Source organism: Candoia aspera, chromosome 10 (assembly GCF_035149785.1).
Source record: "Candoia aspera isolate rCanAsp1 chromosome 10, rCanAsp1.hap2, whole genome shotgun sequence".
Lineage (NCBI taxonomy): Eukaryota > Metazoa > Chordata > Lepidosauria > Squamata > Boidae > Candoia > Candoia aspera.
This window is the reverse complement of record NC_086162.1, coordinates 10,984,915-10,998,681: the sequence shown is the minus strand read 5'-3', so window position 1 is coordinate 10,998,681 and position 13,767 is coordinate 10,984,915. Positions and strand designations below refer to the sequence as shown.

At 44.0% G+C, this 13,767-nt stretch overlaps 1 protein-coding gene across 1 annotated transcript; it reads right to left on the bottom strand.

The window, feature by feature from the left end:
• Positions 1-1,863: 1,863 nt before the first annotated feature.
• On the bottom strand, positions 1,864-11,864 carry FAM110D (family with sequence similarity 110 member D). The gene is made up of 3 exons (XM_063312648.1): positions 11,532-11,864; positions 10,393-10,532; positions 1,864-4,095 (listed from the first exon to the last, which is right to left on the bottom strand). Exon 3 carries the CDS (start codon positions 3,757-3,759, stop codon positions 2,716-2,718), a length of 1,044 nt encoding a protein of 347 aa, XP_063168718.1. The 5' UTR covers positions 3,760-4,095; positions 10,393-10,532; positions 11,532-11,864; the 3' UTR covers positions 1,864-2,715.
• Positions 11,865-13,767: the final 1,903 nt, after the last annotated feature.

Here is a 13,767-nt window from a genome sequence, read left to right as displayed (position 1 = left end):
CTCTTTCCTACAGCTTGCTGCTTGGAGGAGAGACAACAGAGTGTCAGAGGGAAAGGAATTAGTATCCATACCTACCGCATGCTCTGGCTACAGCCAGATCCTGGTTCAGCCCCATCCACCACACTATATTCAAGATTTGCTTGATACCCAGCCCTTAGAGGCAGAGAGACACATGTCTTTCTCCCCTTAGCTATAACTATAGGACAACCTGCACCAGTCTGCACAAATAAGTCAAACAGAGGTGTGCACAAGTAATTCTCAAGTTAAAGAACGTAGGCATTTTGCATAATTTTGCAATGTTACTTATGCTGCAGTATTAAATATCCTGTTTTTGCTCGTTAAGGGGGAAGGCATGACATTGAAGTAGGAACTGAGGGAAAGGAAATGTTATACCGCCTCTTCAGTTTCTGCAACTGAGCAGGTTCACACATTTTGAAATATAGGTTTGCAACCATACATTTTGGAACTGTGGCTTCAGTTGTTCATTTTAATGGAATCGTGTATTTTCATGGAATGGGCTGGAACAAATCGCCTCTAGCAGCCCTGTTCAAAGTGGAGGTTTAGCATGAGATGACTATGATACATCTAGCTACCACAAGGTGGCAATAGATACACCGTCTTCAGAAAGTAAAAAGTTAACCTTGTTCACTTTCTACAGAGCAATAATCCAGAGTTTGTCAGACAGCAGTCTTCAATCATGGGCTGTGATTTTTCATGTACATTCAGTGGGAAATATCAGTTGTCTTAGAATCCATATAATAGTTGCGCCACGTACATTTGGGATAAAAATTAATTAAAGCACGCTGTTTTGGAAATGCATCTTGAGTTACAAAAAGAAAGTCACCTTTCAGAAGCTGATACCGTAATGATGCCAGATTTTGAGCTTTCACATTATTGGAGAGAAAGCTTTACAGTTTATTTATTTGATTTTATTTAAGGAATGTATATGGCTGCCCAACTCGGACAGTTGTAACTCAGGGCAGTTCTACAAAAGGTATTTAGGGAGCTCCCAGATCAGCTTCACACCTGTTATCCTATCTGCTTGACTCTTTGGCAGATGTGCTGGTTTTTTACTTTTTTTTTTTTTTTGCAGCTCAGTTGTGAAATAAAAGAAGTTGGTCTGAAATCAAGTTTTCCACTGGAAACTGTGGAGCCTTGAAGAGCCTGGGGACGAGCCATTTCTCTACTGACAGAATTCTTGTGTCTTCCCTTCTCCTGGCTATTTGTGCTTCTGCCACTCTAAGGGGTCCTTAAAGGGTAATGGTAGCTTGACAGCTTTGTATTCCCCCCCACAACTCCCAAATGGAGCTGGGATGAAATTGACAAGAGTTGTGACTGTATTCTTACTTCTTTGCGTTTATGTTTGTGCACTAAACATCTACCTACCTCTGTTGATTTATTTCTTCCCTTCCCTTTTTTACAGAGGTGAAGGGAGTTTTGTTGCTGCAGAATCTTAGGGTGTCCTTATTCTCAAAGCTGCAAGAACTTGCAGGGGACACTTCAAATTGCTCTTAAGGAATTAAAGATCAGAAGTAGAGGAGTGTGGAAGTGTCCTTAGAGAGGGTTCTTCTTGATCCCTCCACCCCCAAAATGGGAAACAGTCAGAATGGAAGGAAACAGAGCTGAAAAAAATCCTCAGGCCTCCCTTAGAAATAATTCCAGTTTGCACACAGGTACAGGCATCCTTTTTTTCCATGTCACACAGAAAGTCAAGGGTTACATTCTGTGGTTGCCTAGTACTTCTCTCAGAAAACAAATCATCCAGCCTGACATTTGCTGATGGATCCCCAAGCTGAACCCCCTCAGGATGCTGTTTCCCAAAAGGTGTTAACCTCAGGTTGGTATTGAGCAAAGGCACACAAGTTTATCAACAACTTTTTTGTTTTATTAGAAACACACAGAAACAGACTCATCCTGCAGCAAAGTGGAACAAGTCATACAGGCTTCAGCATAAAGGAAAAACTGGAGCCGAGCACACTGGACTTCAACCATAGTATCAGGAAAAAAACCTGGATGATTCAATTACAGGACTACATTCCGGATAGTTCAGCGTGACAGTCTGCCAACAGGAGTGGAAATTCCTTACAGCTCATCACTTCACCAGATGGCTAACTGGAGCAGTGATTAATTACCCAACCAACCTATGTATGCTGGGGTTGTTTGCTAGGAGGATCGGGATGTATCTTTGCAACAGCCTTGTAGAAAAGGTGATAGGCAAATCTAACCTTCCTCTTTAGGAAATTTCATGGGTGAGTAGAGACCTGAATCCAAGCCTCCCTGTGTTATCTGCTGCACCACAATGGCTATCAATAAATGTGGAAAGAAAGGGAAATGTGTTCATCTGCTATGGATGGGAACAAGACATGTTCTTCAAAGTTTAGCCCTTAAGTTAGCCTGGATACTATATCCTTATCGCCAAGGATACTTTTAGGGAAACTTTTTCCACCTGATGCCTTCCACCTGGGTTAGCCTTCAACTCCCAGGATTCTCAGTATGATGATTAACCATTATTAACCATGATGATTAGGCACTGACTGGGAAGATTTCAGTGAAAGCTCAGGGCCAAGTATTCTTCCTAGAAAGGCACATCTGCTGGCAGATAATGGTTTCTCCCTGTTCTGTTTCCCACAGTGGGAACTTTGCCATCTCCTCACAAACAGAACTTCCCCTCACTTGGGATAAAGGGAGAGCCTTAGAGATCAGACCTTTGTGAGTTCATACTGTAGATTCTTTGGACATAGTCTGGGCCTGCTGGCAGCTGTAAAGCCATTTAATGACACGGGCATTTCGCTCAACAACGGAGACCGACACAGGCAGCTTTCCACTTGGCTCTTCCGCAGACAACCTCTCCCCATTATAGGAAAGACCACCATGTTCGGAACTAGCTGACCCAATGCAGAAGGAACTCACTTCCCAGCTCCCTGGCTTGAATCGTTCAGCTCCAAGCACCTCTACCAGATTCTGGTCCAAGCCACAGTAATTAAAGAACCGTTCTTTCTCTGAAAGAGGAAGAGAATAACTCTGAGTCAGCTGTTTCTTGGCCTCCATTGGGTGAGGGCCCGAGGAATGAAAGGGCTGGTTGACGTTGGGCTGAGCACTGACCTGGCCTCTTTGACCGGGCTCAGACTCACAACCTGTGAATCTGGTTAGGATGCCCACGGATTGTGCAGTCCTGGGGTCCTCCATCTCTGCAGGTACCCAGACCATGGAGTTCTCTTCTTGGGTCACTTCCAGGTGTCCATCCCCCAACAGACTCCTTGAGGAAGGACAGCTATGATGTCCATCCCTCAGCGGACCCTGAAACAGCCACTTCATTAGGCTGTACCCTTTGCTGTTCTCCTTGTTGACAGTGGAACAGTCCCGTTTCTGCCGGTAGATGACAAGTGAGTCAGGCCTCAGGAGGCGCCTGCCTCCCCCTCGCCGTGCTATGGGTGACGGAGGAGAAGGGGGCTGCTTCTTGGGGCTGAGGCCATCTTGGTCTGCGATCAAGCCCTGAGGAAATTCACTCTGCTGGTGGAGGGTGAGGGGTCTCCTGCAGCACGGGGAAGACCGGGGAGTGTAGCTGAGCAGAACCGGCTCTTGACGACTGTTGATCACTTGCCGAGATTTGACGTATTTGGCTTTGTCAGCCTCCAGCCTCTCCACGGCACTCGGCGTCCGCCCACCACTGCCTGTCTCCAGCTGCCTGCGCAAGTAATCAGGCCCTCGAGTGAGCAGACCCAGAGGAGAAAGTCCATCTCCTGGAGAAAGAGACCTCATTCTGGATCCACAGTTTCAGATATTACGCAACTTTCAAGACCAGGATTTTTTTTTTTTGGTCTGCAATAATTGCATAAACAGATTATGACTAGCAGGCCAAGGGAATTAGCAGAATTTTGTCCAACCCCACACACCCTTGGTAAAAGGTATATGGTTGTCCCACATGAGGTTTTGGCTACCCCTTCCACAATCACTTCTGCAGTGCTGGAAACCAGTTTACTTCCTTGCTTGCTTTTTTTTTACTTCATGTTATTGAAATTCAGCCACACTTCCAAAGAGGAGTGAAATCCCCTTTCTGTGAAGAGAGAGCACAGTTGGATGCTGGCCACTCCACAGCTGCCCTAGGAGCAGAGAAGAAGATTCATGAGATAATGCAAACACAGAACGTGATTTCCTATCACATTGCGATTCTTGAAAGATGGGAATTGCTGGGAAATTCAGACTAAGGGAATAGGATCATCTGTCATGATTAATTTTTTGCTTTCTGAAAAAAAATATGAAGTGAGCATTTGTTGAAGTGCTAACCTACCATTTGGGAAACTGCCATGGTCCAGCTCAAATGGATTGGCCACAGTGGGCCAAGTTGCAAAAAGTCTTACTTCAGGATAATTCCCTCTTTGTTCTATGGTTTTGTGAGTGCCCTGCTTAGGGCAATCTTTCTTAACTGCAGCTCTTGCAATGAGTTGGACTTAAATTCCAAAATTCCTGACCAGTGTGAACAAATGACAAGAAAGGGGATTTCAGCTAAACATTAGGTACAACTTTTGGTTCAAGTTTCAGCAGTGAACAGGCTGCCTTAGGAAACGGTGCTTCCTTTCTTCAGATACTTTTAAGCAAAGAATGGATGGCCATATATGAAGGTCCTGTTATGGTGAGTTTCCTGTATCAGCAGGAAGCTGGACTAGGCTGTGGTGCACCACATTTTTTCAAGCAGTGGCCACACGTGGCTTGTGGTGGCATATGGGGGAGGAATAGGTTCCAAAAAGTAAGCAGGTCTGGACAAAAAATAAATTTGATTTCATTTAGCATCAATTACATTAAATAGGGACGTGGTGGCGCTGCGGGTTAAACCGCTGAGCTGTCGATCGGAAGGTCGGCGGTTCGAAACCGCGCGGCGGGGTGAGCTCCCGTTGCTCGTCCCAGCTCCTGCACACCAAGCAGTTCGAAAACATGCAAATGTGAGTAGATTAATTGGTACCGCTTCGGCGGGAAGGTAACGGCGTTCCGTGAGTCATGCTGGCCACATGACCCGGAAGTGTCTATGACAACGCCGGCTCCAAGGCTTAGAAACGGAGATGAGCACCGCCCCCTAGAGTCGGACACGACTGGACTTTACGTCAAGGGAAACCTTTACCTTACCTTACATTAAATAAAATATATTTAGCCAGTTTGGTGTAGTGGTTAATTCTAGTCCCACCTTAAGCACAAAGCCAGCTGAGTGATTTGGGTCAGTCCTTCTCTCTCAGCCCTAGGAAGAAGGAGGTAAGGGCAAACCACTTTCAAAATCTTGCCAAGAAAAGTTCAGGAACTTGTCCAGGCAGTCACCAGAAATCAAGACTGACTTGAAGGCACAAGAATGAATGAATAAATGAATGAATGAATGAATGAATGAATGAATCTTCCCCCTTCTGCTACATTAAATATAATCAATTGTTAACAAGTGTTGGAGGGCAGGTCCACTACTTCATGACTGTCTGCCCTTCAAGGTTGTCCAGATCAAGAAACAGACTCCTCAGGATGACTAGACCTAAGATAGGCTATTGTAACAGCATCTTACAAGCCTGACCATGTTTTCCCCTTCCCTCCCCCTTATACCCCAGGGATTAAAGGAGAAGCCAGACTGAGACTCTTCCTAATAGCTTCCCTGGCTCAAGGCATGTTTTAGCACCTTCTGCTGTTGAAACGGTTTCTGCATACTTTCTCCAAGATCATCTCTGTGGCTCCCTTCAGTGACCAGCTCACCAAGTTATTCCATAGTATCTGTGGCAAATTTCACTTGGTCAGGTGATATCACTTAGATCCAGTCAGCGTCTTGGCACTGGACAAGAAGGGAAGGATTTCATTTTTATGCTCCAACATTAACAAGCCAGGTTTTTAAAAACCATGCTTATTACACCTGTCCAAAATGCTGCCCAGGGCCAAGAGATGCCCCAGACAGATTTGTTTCAGAAGAGGAAGCCCTGCTGGGCACAGTGTCAAATGAGTTCCATGGTCTTCATGCAGAGGGTCCAAGAGGAAGCCAAGCAGGAAAAAATAGAGGAACTTGCAGCCTTATCTTTATAGATTCAGCCATCCCCAGAACAAAGCAAACTCCGCAAGCAAATGCAAGCACAAAAGCTATTCTACCCTCCTCCAGGCAATCCGTTGTACGAGGGCAGCCAAGTCTGGGGCAGGAAGGTGGAGACAGTGGGAGGTTAGACAAGCCACTGTGGGTGTTAGGGACTTCTCTTCCGTTTCAAGCAATTTGAAGTAAATCTCGGTTCCTAAAGGAGGGCTGGCCTGAGGTGGACCACCATGCCTGCTTCCTTTTCATAAAGGAATGCCAGGAAATGCTGGTGATGCTTTGGAACAGGATGCCTAGTTTTTTTGTCTGGGGAAAAAGTAGGCACAGAGAACCTGTCTCTTTTTAGATGTTGCTGGATTATACGCTGCCAGCATCCCTCATTCTTGGCTATACTTGGCTGAAGCTGTTGAGAGTTTGAGTTCAATCAACTTCTGGACAGACATGAAGTTTCCCCATCCTGGGAAAGATCTTGGAAAAGTCTGCTAGGGTCCAGGATGGGAGGGAATGGTAGATCGCTGATGCGATCTGATAGGCAGAGTGTGATAGAATCTAGCATGTCCATTGGATGAATTCTACTGTCCAGTTCCAAAGCTGCTTGCAGGAGTATATGCAGTGCACTTCTGAGGTTTGAATCGGGAATCCTTTGGGTATTAACCAATCAGAATTCCATGATGGAAACATCTACCTGGGAACATTCGTTCAGGATGTGCCCACTGAGTTTTGCTGGGCAGAAAGGGCTACAAAAATTACTTCCTGTTCAAGTTTAGGGTTTCCTGAGCCAACGGCTTTTCCACGGGAGTGGGTTTTGATGCACTCTTACTTTTTCACCTCTGACTATATCTATAGCCTTGCCTGTCTATCTGCTTTTTAATTATCTAGAGCTCAACCTTGACTAGTGGTAGGTATCTTGAGGCAACATAAATGGAGTATGCCATAGGCCAGATTTATTTGGTGCTTCTTCAACAGATGAGAATGTATATGCTAGGCTAGCTTTCTCCAACCTGAAGGCTTTCAGAGCTGTCAGAACTATAACTCCTAGAACTGCAGGTCCTTCTGACTGGGAATTCTGGGAGTGGTAATCCTAGCCTATCTGGAGGGTACCAGGTTGGGGAAGATATTGTGTTATGCTGATGGAATGAAGTAAAATTATAGTGGCTTTTGCCTCTTCAGGTTAATTCCTGCTCCTCAGCCATTTCACCCTTGCTAATTTTAAACGGTGAATGAATACCAAACAAATAAGGTTGCAATGAAAAAGAGCTTGAAAAGCTGAGACTTTGACTTCCTCTCCAGTTTTTGTCTAGTTAATAATTTGCCACATTCAGGAAGATTGTAAATGGAATTGTTATGGGGATGGGCCATAGGTCCTTTAAAAAAAACGCTTCAACGTAAGATTTTCAACAACTTCTTCCAACACCTGTCATTGATCTTCTTTCAGTTAAGAGCAAAATGGACCTGCTCTCATGCAGAAATAAGAATGGGAAAGATGGTAAATCAAAGAATGGCTGCTATGTGAGAGGGCAGTTGAGTTCAATAGGTAGGAGACTATGATTCTATACCTATTTCTGCCCTTCAGTGAGATTACAGATGGTTATTTACAGTATGTATTAGGAGAGAAGCCGAAGGTGCTGTAAAGGCCATCTAAGCTCATATATTAGACAATCAGAAGCCAATAGATCACTAAATTGGGTTCACACCCAATGTCTAGCACCTTCTAACTTTCCCAGAACCATTTGGCTTTGGGAAATGCAGTTGGTACTTTCTTGCTAAGCCAAATAGACTGAAGAGCTCTGAAACATCTCACCTAAGCACATTTGGCCACTTTCTTCATGCAGATAACATGGATGTAGGAACTCTGACACATACTCTTAGGAACACAGAATTTAAATTTCTATAATCCCACACAGTGCATGGCCAAAGCCATGCCAATGGAAAGGTTATGAGGATGGAAGACCCCTATTTTGGGAGAAAGTTGGCCTGTTGTGATGGACAGTTGCTCTCCAGGGTTTTCCTGCTGTCACTCAATATCTACGTTTTTTTTTAAAACTGAAGCAATTTAAAATGTTAATGTCTGCATGCAAAACCGATATTCCATCATTCAGTATTGTCCCTTCTTCTCATCCCTTCCAAACTTTTTTTAAGGGTGCAGTTCCTCTCTCCACTTATTGTCTTGTCTTGTTTAAGAATTGAACCCAGGACATCTAGTATCCCAAAAGAGAATCCTATCTATTTTGCAAGATATTCAGATTGAGCAGCTGTCTTTCTTGTCTAAGGCAAGACTAGGATTCATTGTCTCCTGGTTTCAACCCAGCACCTCAGCCACTGCCCCAAACAGGCTCCTGGTGGAGATCACCTTTTTCCTCAGATTACTAATATTTGTGTGTGGAACAAATGGCAGGAAAGATTCAAAGCATGTATGGAGTGAAAATATTCCAAGTACGAAGCTAGACTGCCATTATTTGGGGTACAAAAATTAGTTGACTCTTAGATGGCTACCAACAGTTAGAATCCTCTCTGTTTTAGCCCAGATATAATAGCCCTAATAACTGCTCCATCTAGCCTTGATACAGATCTCAGATGCTCCTCTGTCTTTCAGCATAGCAACTGCAGCTAGATGGAGCAACAATCTGGCTGCTTGGGATGCCCAACTGAAATTTCAGTACCTTGCATGACTGGGTTTGTTCACCTTCCTCCTAACCAGCCATGCAGAAGCCACATGCTGAACTCATTGCTCCCTCCCTCTGTTTTGAGAAACAAGGGAGTCATTTCCTGAATTGTCTACTCTCTGCTGACTTCCCTAACCTCCGTCTCTCCCTTCCCCTTCAGCCTGTGCAGTTGTTGATGGCTGTGTCCCTTTTGATCCTCAAAATTATATATATGCAGCAGGAGAAAATGGGCATTGTTCCCTGGGCCAAAGAGAAAATTCTAGGCTAGAAATCAGTTGCTAGTCCCAAAGCTATAAACCTTTTTATATCTTCCCATGTTCCCTCTTCTCAAAAGATGAAAGATGAACGAAAACATCGCTTGTGTGCACAGCTTCACTTTTTCACATAAGAAACATAAAGGGGTTCATATGTTTATTATCCCAATCAAAGTGAGTAAATCTTTTTGTCTCATCTGTAGACCTCCAGGTGTTTCTGAACTACAACATGGCCAATGGGGAGAGAGGCTGGGTGCTGTCATGCAGCAATATCTGGACACAACAGATTTCCCCACCCTCTTTTATACCCATATCATTTGTGCTCCTTCATTTAAAAAAACAAAAACAAAATATTAATGTATTGTTGATCGATTGCATGAATTGTTTCACTTTCTGTTTGGGCCTTTCCTAATATTTTTCTTAAGTCCTCAAAGCATTCAACACTTTTTTGAATACAGGAAATCTCAGGTTCAACCCTTGCTAGTTCCACCTGGAAAACAATCTCACATGGGAAGTCTCAAAAGGGCCCCCTGCCCTACAGCAATTCTGATGTTGGTGCACAATCCTCTCGGAACACAGCTGAGCTCCCACCTTCATGGCATGGTCCACAACTAATACCTGATCTGCACAAACATTAAGGAGTTTGAATTGTTCAGGCACCAGGAGCTGAAGCTGAAGCCATTTATTGAAGTACTCTACAAAGTTCTGGAATCACATCCTATCACAGGCATTATGGGCATAATCAAACACAGCTTGCTGCCAGTTGTGGGGACATACCAGAGACTCTCCTTGGGGAACAGACCTGCCCTGGTGAGTCTCTCCCATCCTCTAGGGTCCAAATGTGATCCTAATCAAAAAGCAGCTAGACTCAGTGGCCCAGTCCTTCTTGGAAAATGGCTCACCGTCAGCTAAGAGGAACCCCATGAAAATCCCTCTTCTCCTCCTCCCAAATTAAAGCTATTGCTGAGTTCTTAGTTCTTAGGTAGCATTTCAAAAGGACATGGTGGACCACAATTTCTTATGAGATACATGCTCATCTTGCTGTCACAGAATGCATGGAAGGGCTCCAGAAGAGGTCGTGTCGTGATCCCCCAAGAGATTGAACACCTTTTCCTAAAATGTGAGGGTCTGAGCAGGGGGGCTACAAACCGAATTTCTATTGAACTTTTGCCTCCTGAATCCACAGCTATAAATAAGCCTGTCTGGTGCTTGCAGTCTCCTTCCTCCCTGGGACACACCCTCCAAATTTGGATTGTTAAGTACAGACCTCATCAAATGGGATACATATGCACAGAAGCCAACTACCACACCAGCCGCAGGAGACTCCCCTAAATGCTTGCTCTGAGTTGCTACTTGCTCACCAGAGGAACCACCCCACCACAGTCTCCAGAGTTGGCTCTTAGACAAGAATCTTGTGCCATTTGGGGGTTACCTACCCAAAACTGATGCCTTCTGGATGTGTTGGTTAACTTCTGCCCCCTCAGCATGATCCTCAGGCCTGCTTCCCCTTCAGCGGACTACGGCACCCATCATACTTTATCTAAGGATGATGGATCTTATAATCCAAGGCAGCTGTAAGACACAAGGTTGTGGACAGCCATATTATGGATTTTACCGATTTATTGTGATAAAAGTCTACTAAGGTCCACTTTGAAAAACGTTATCCTAAAGTTTACAGCATAGGATCTCATCTGCCTAAATTTCTGTCACGAATCCTTCAGCTCCTTAAGATTCCCTTCTAAATAGATAAAGCACATGTACATCAAGGCAACTAATTTTAATATTTGGCATTATTAGCCTGCATTTTCTTTCTTCTGCTGTCTTTAGTTACCCTGAACATCCAGCTGACTAGAAAGCCAACAGATGACTTGGGTGAATGAATATATAACATTGCAAAAAACTGACACATAACCCAGGACCTCTCGTTTCTGGAATTAAAACAACTGCTGGGGTATACGCTGCATCCTGAAGCACACTGGTTAGGTTCACAAAACACACCAAGCTTGTCTTGTTTCGTGTCAGAAATGCAGGCAATAGAAAGGGGGAAAGTGTTAATTAAACTTTAAAAAGTTAAAAACATTTAATTAAAATATTAAATGTATATAACTCTAGCCCAATGCTGGGCCACACTGATGGCAGAGGTGTTTCCTGCCAGTAAGTCACTCTGTGTGCGTGTCGGTCCCAACGGTAACTGTAAAAGATGGGTAATTGTTTGAATATTGCCGCATTTGCAGCAAATATCCTTGCCCCCAGGGAGAGAGCTGCCAACCCCATTTTAACTTAGCACACCCTGCAAGCCTAGATGGATACATACCCATAAAGGGGATTTCCTTTTCACCACCCACAATCAGGCATTAAAATGCACACAGAAAAATGGATAAAGGGTATGTCAATTCTCTCTCTGAACCTGAATTGATAGTCTCCCCTAATCGGGTCCCTCCACATGAAGGGGGAGAGAATTCTTAGCCAGCAGGGCCATTAGCAAGGCCAAGGGAGGCCAATTCCTGAGCAGCTGTTCTCTAACCTGGTGGTCACCAGATGTGCAGGAACCAGGGCTGTTTATGGACTCACCTTTGGGTACCCTTAAAAGGCACAACAGCATCCCTCAATAACATCCAGGCACCAGAAGATTTTCGGGCAAGCAAGGGAAGTGAGCTCCACACCACCGGCAGCTGGTCTGCTTGCTGTATATACAGGCTGTCAAGACAGGAAAATGCCAATCCACGCCCTCCTCGGTCTTAACCCCTTCTGAACCACGTTGTTCCTCCAGGCTGCTTCCTGCCCCCTTCCATGCCATCTGCTACCTCCCCAAATGCTTCTCATATTTTTGCCAAAGCATTAACCTTTTGCTCTCCCTTGAAGTGGAATAGAGTAACACAGACCTTAAAAGTGGATTTCTTTACAGGGAAAAGCAGGGGGGGGAGTTGCTTTTGTATTTCCTGTACCTATCGTTTGGATGCAAACTCTGCCAACTCAGATTCTGGTGGAGGGGAGTGGCCATACCAGCAGTTCACTGCAGCCATGAACTCAATTGGTGACCTCAGTCTTCTGATCTGCAATATGGGGATAATAACACCAGCCTGCCTTGGCTCTTTAGTTATAATAAAAGCTGTGCACTTTGGTTATTGAAGTACTCTAAAGATGTCAAAATGCACTAATTCATTCCTTTAAGTGCTAATTACAGAGGGTGGCAACAGAAATGGAGCCAAAGTGAGGTCTCTGATAATCCACATACTTGCAGGGAAAGAAAAACCTTGCCTTTTCGTCCTTAAGGGTGATAAAGGAAAATACTACCGGGACAAAATATAAAGTTTTTTTTTTAATCCCCAGCACTTAAAATTAAGTCTGAGCATGCTCAGTAGCCATGGAGCATAGCTTGTCGGTTGAAAAAAAGAAAAAGAAAACTCACGGAGGATGGAATGGAGTATCCTGCAGGTGGGCAGACCTGCTGGCTGCTAGTGTTAGGTTAGAGAACTGATTGTAATACATCTGTCTGCCACTCTTGTTAAATTCTGCCTTCAAGATTTATCAGGCGCTCACCAAGATGCTTGAATAAAGGGAACTATATCTTCACTATTTTGAAAATAAAATAAACCAGGCCAAGCCTGAACTCTATCACATTTAAAGCCCCAAACTGCATCATTCATGCCACCAAGTTCTTAATCTAGATCAGTGCTCTTCAACCATGGCAACTTGAAGATGTGTGGACTTCAACTCCCAGAATTCCCCAGCCAGCATGGCTGGCTGGGGAATTCTGGGAGTTGAAGTCCACACATCTTCAAGTTGCCAAGGTTGAGAAAAAATGGAATAGAGGCTGGCCCTGGGAAGCTCCCATCAACAGGAAAACAACCCATTCCAGGCTCAAGGGTGTTCCAGCCTCTCATGCTGAAAACTGGCATATTTCTGCTTTGTACAGAAATGAATCTGTACTTGAATCAGGTTATGGCCCAATCATGACCACTGTAGACATGGTGTTATGGGTCACTGTCTTTGACAAGGAGGGCAGTAACTCCATCTCAGGCAACGGATTTTAAGTGTCATGGAAGAGCAGCACCTTTGTTAATCATTACATTTATTATTCTCCTCATTTTCCTGCCGGGCAAGGAGAAAGGCACTGTCTAGGTAATTTTTTTTCCTGTATCAAAGGCCAAAATGACTTGGTTAAACTTGGACACTATGTAGCTTAAATGGAGGTGGATTTTAATCATCAAAACTGGTCCTGGGAAAAAGGCTTTGGGCAAAGGCTCAAGAGCAAAACAGGTGTAGAGCTAAGGAAACCAGCCACCTGAGAATTTAGAGAAGGAAAAAAAAATAGCCCGCCATTTTATTTATTTTAATATGTTATTATTTTAATACTTTTTTAAAACACAAAAAAGGGGAAACCCATGAATTTATTGGATGCCTTTGTCTTTCAAGGAGAACAGCCCACTATATTAAGGCACTTCCAAACCCTTCAAAACTGGTTTGATATTAAGGTCTGCTTACCTTGAAATGTGGAGAATAATAATATCATTATTGGTCAATTCTCTCCAGCTGACCAATATGAAAGTGCAAAGAATAACATTCAGACAATGTCCTGCCCCCGCTATACTTTTAATTCATGTTTATTTATTTATTTATTTATTATTCACATTTCTATCATTGCCCATCTCCCCCTAAAAGGGGGACTCTGGGCAGTTTACAATAAAATTCACCTTAAAACCTCAACATCATAAAATCACCAAGTCAACCGCTACAATACTAAAATAATAAACAAATATAAATACAGAATCCAAGTGGGAGATTTCCATTCCGTAGGGAGAACTCT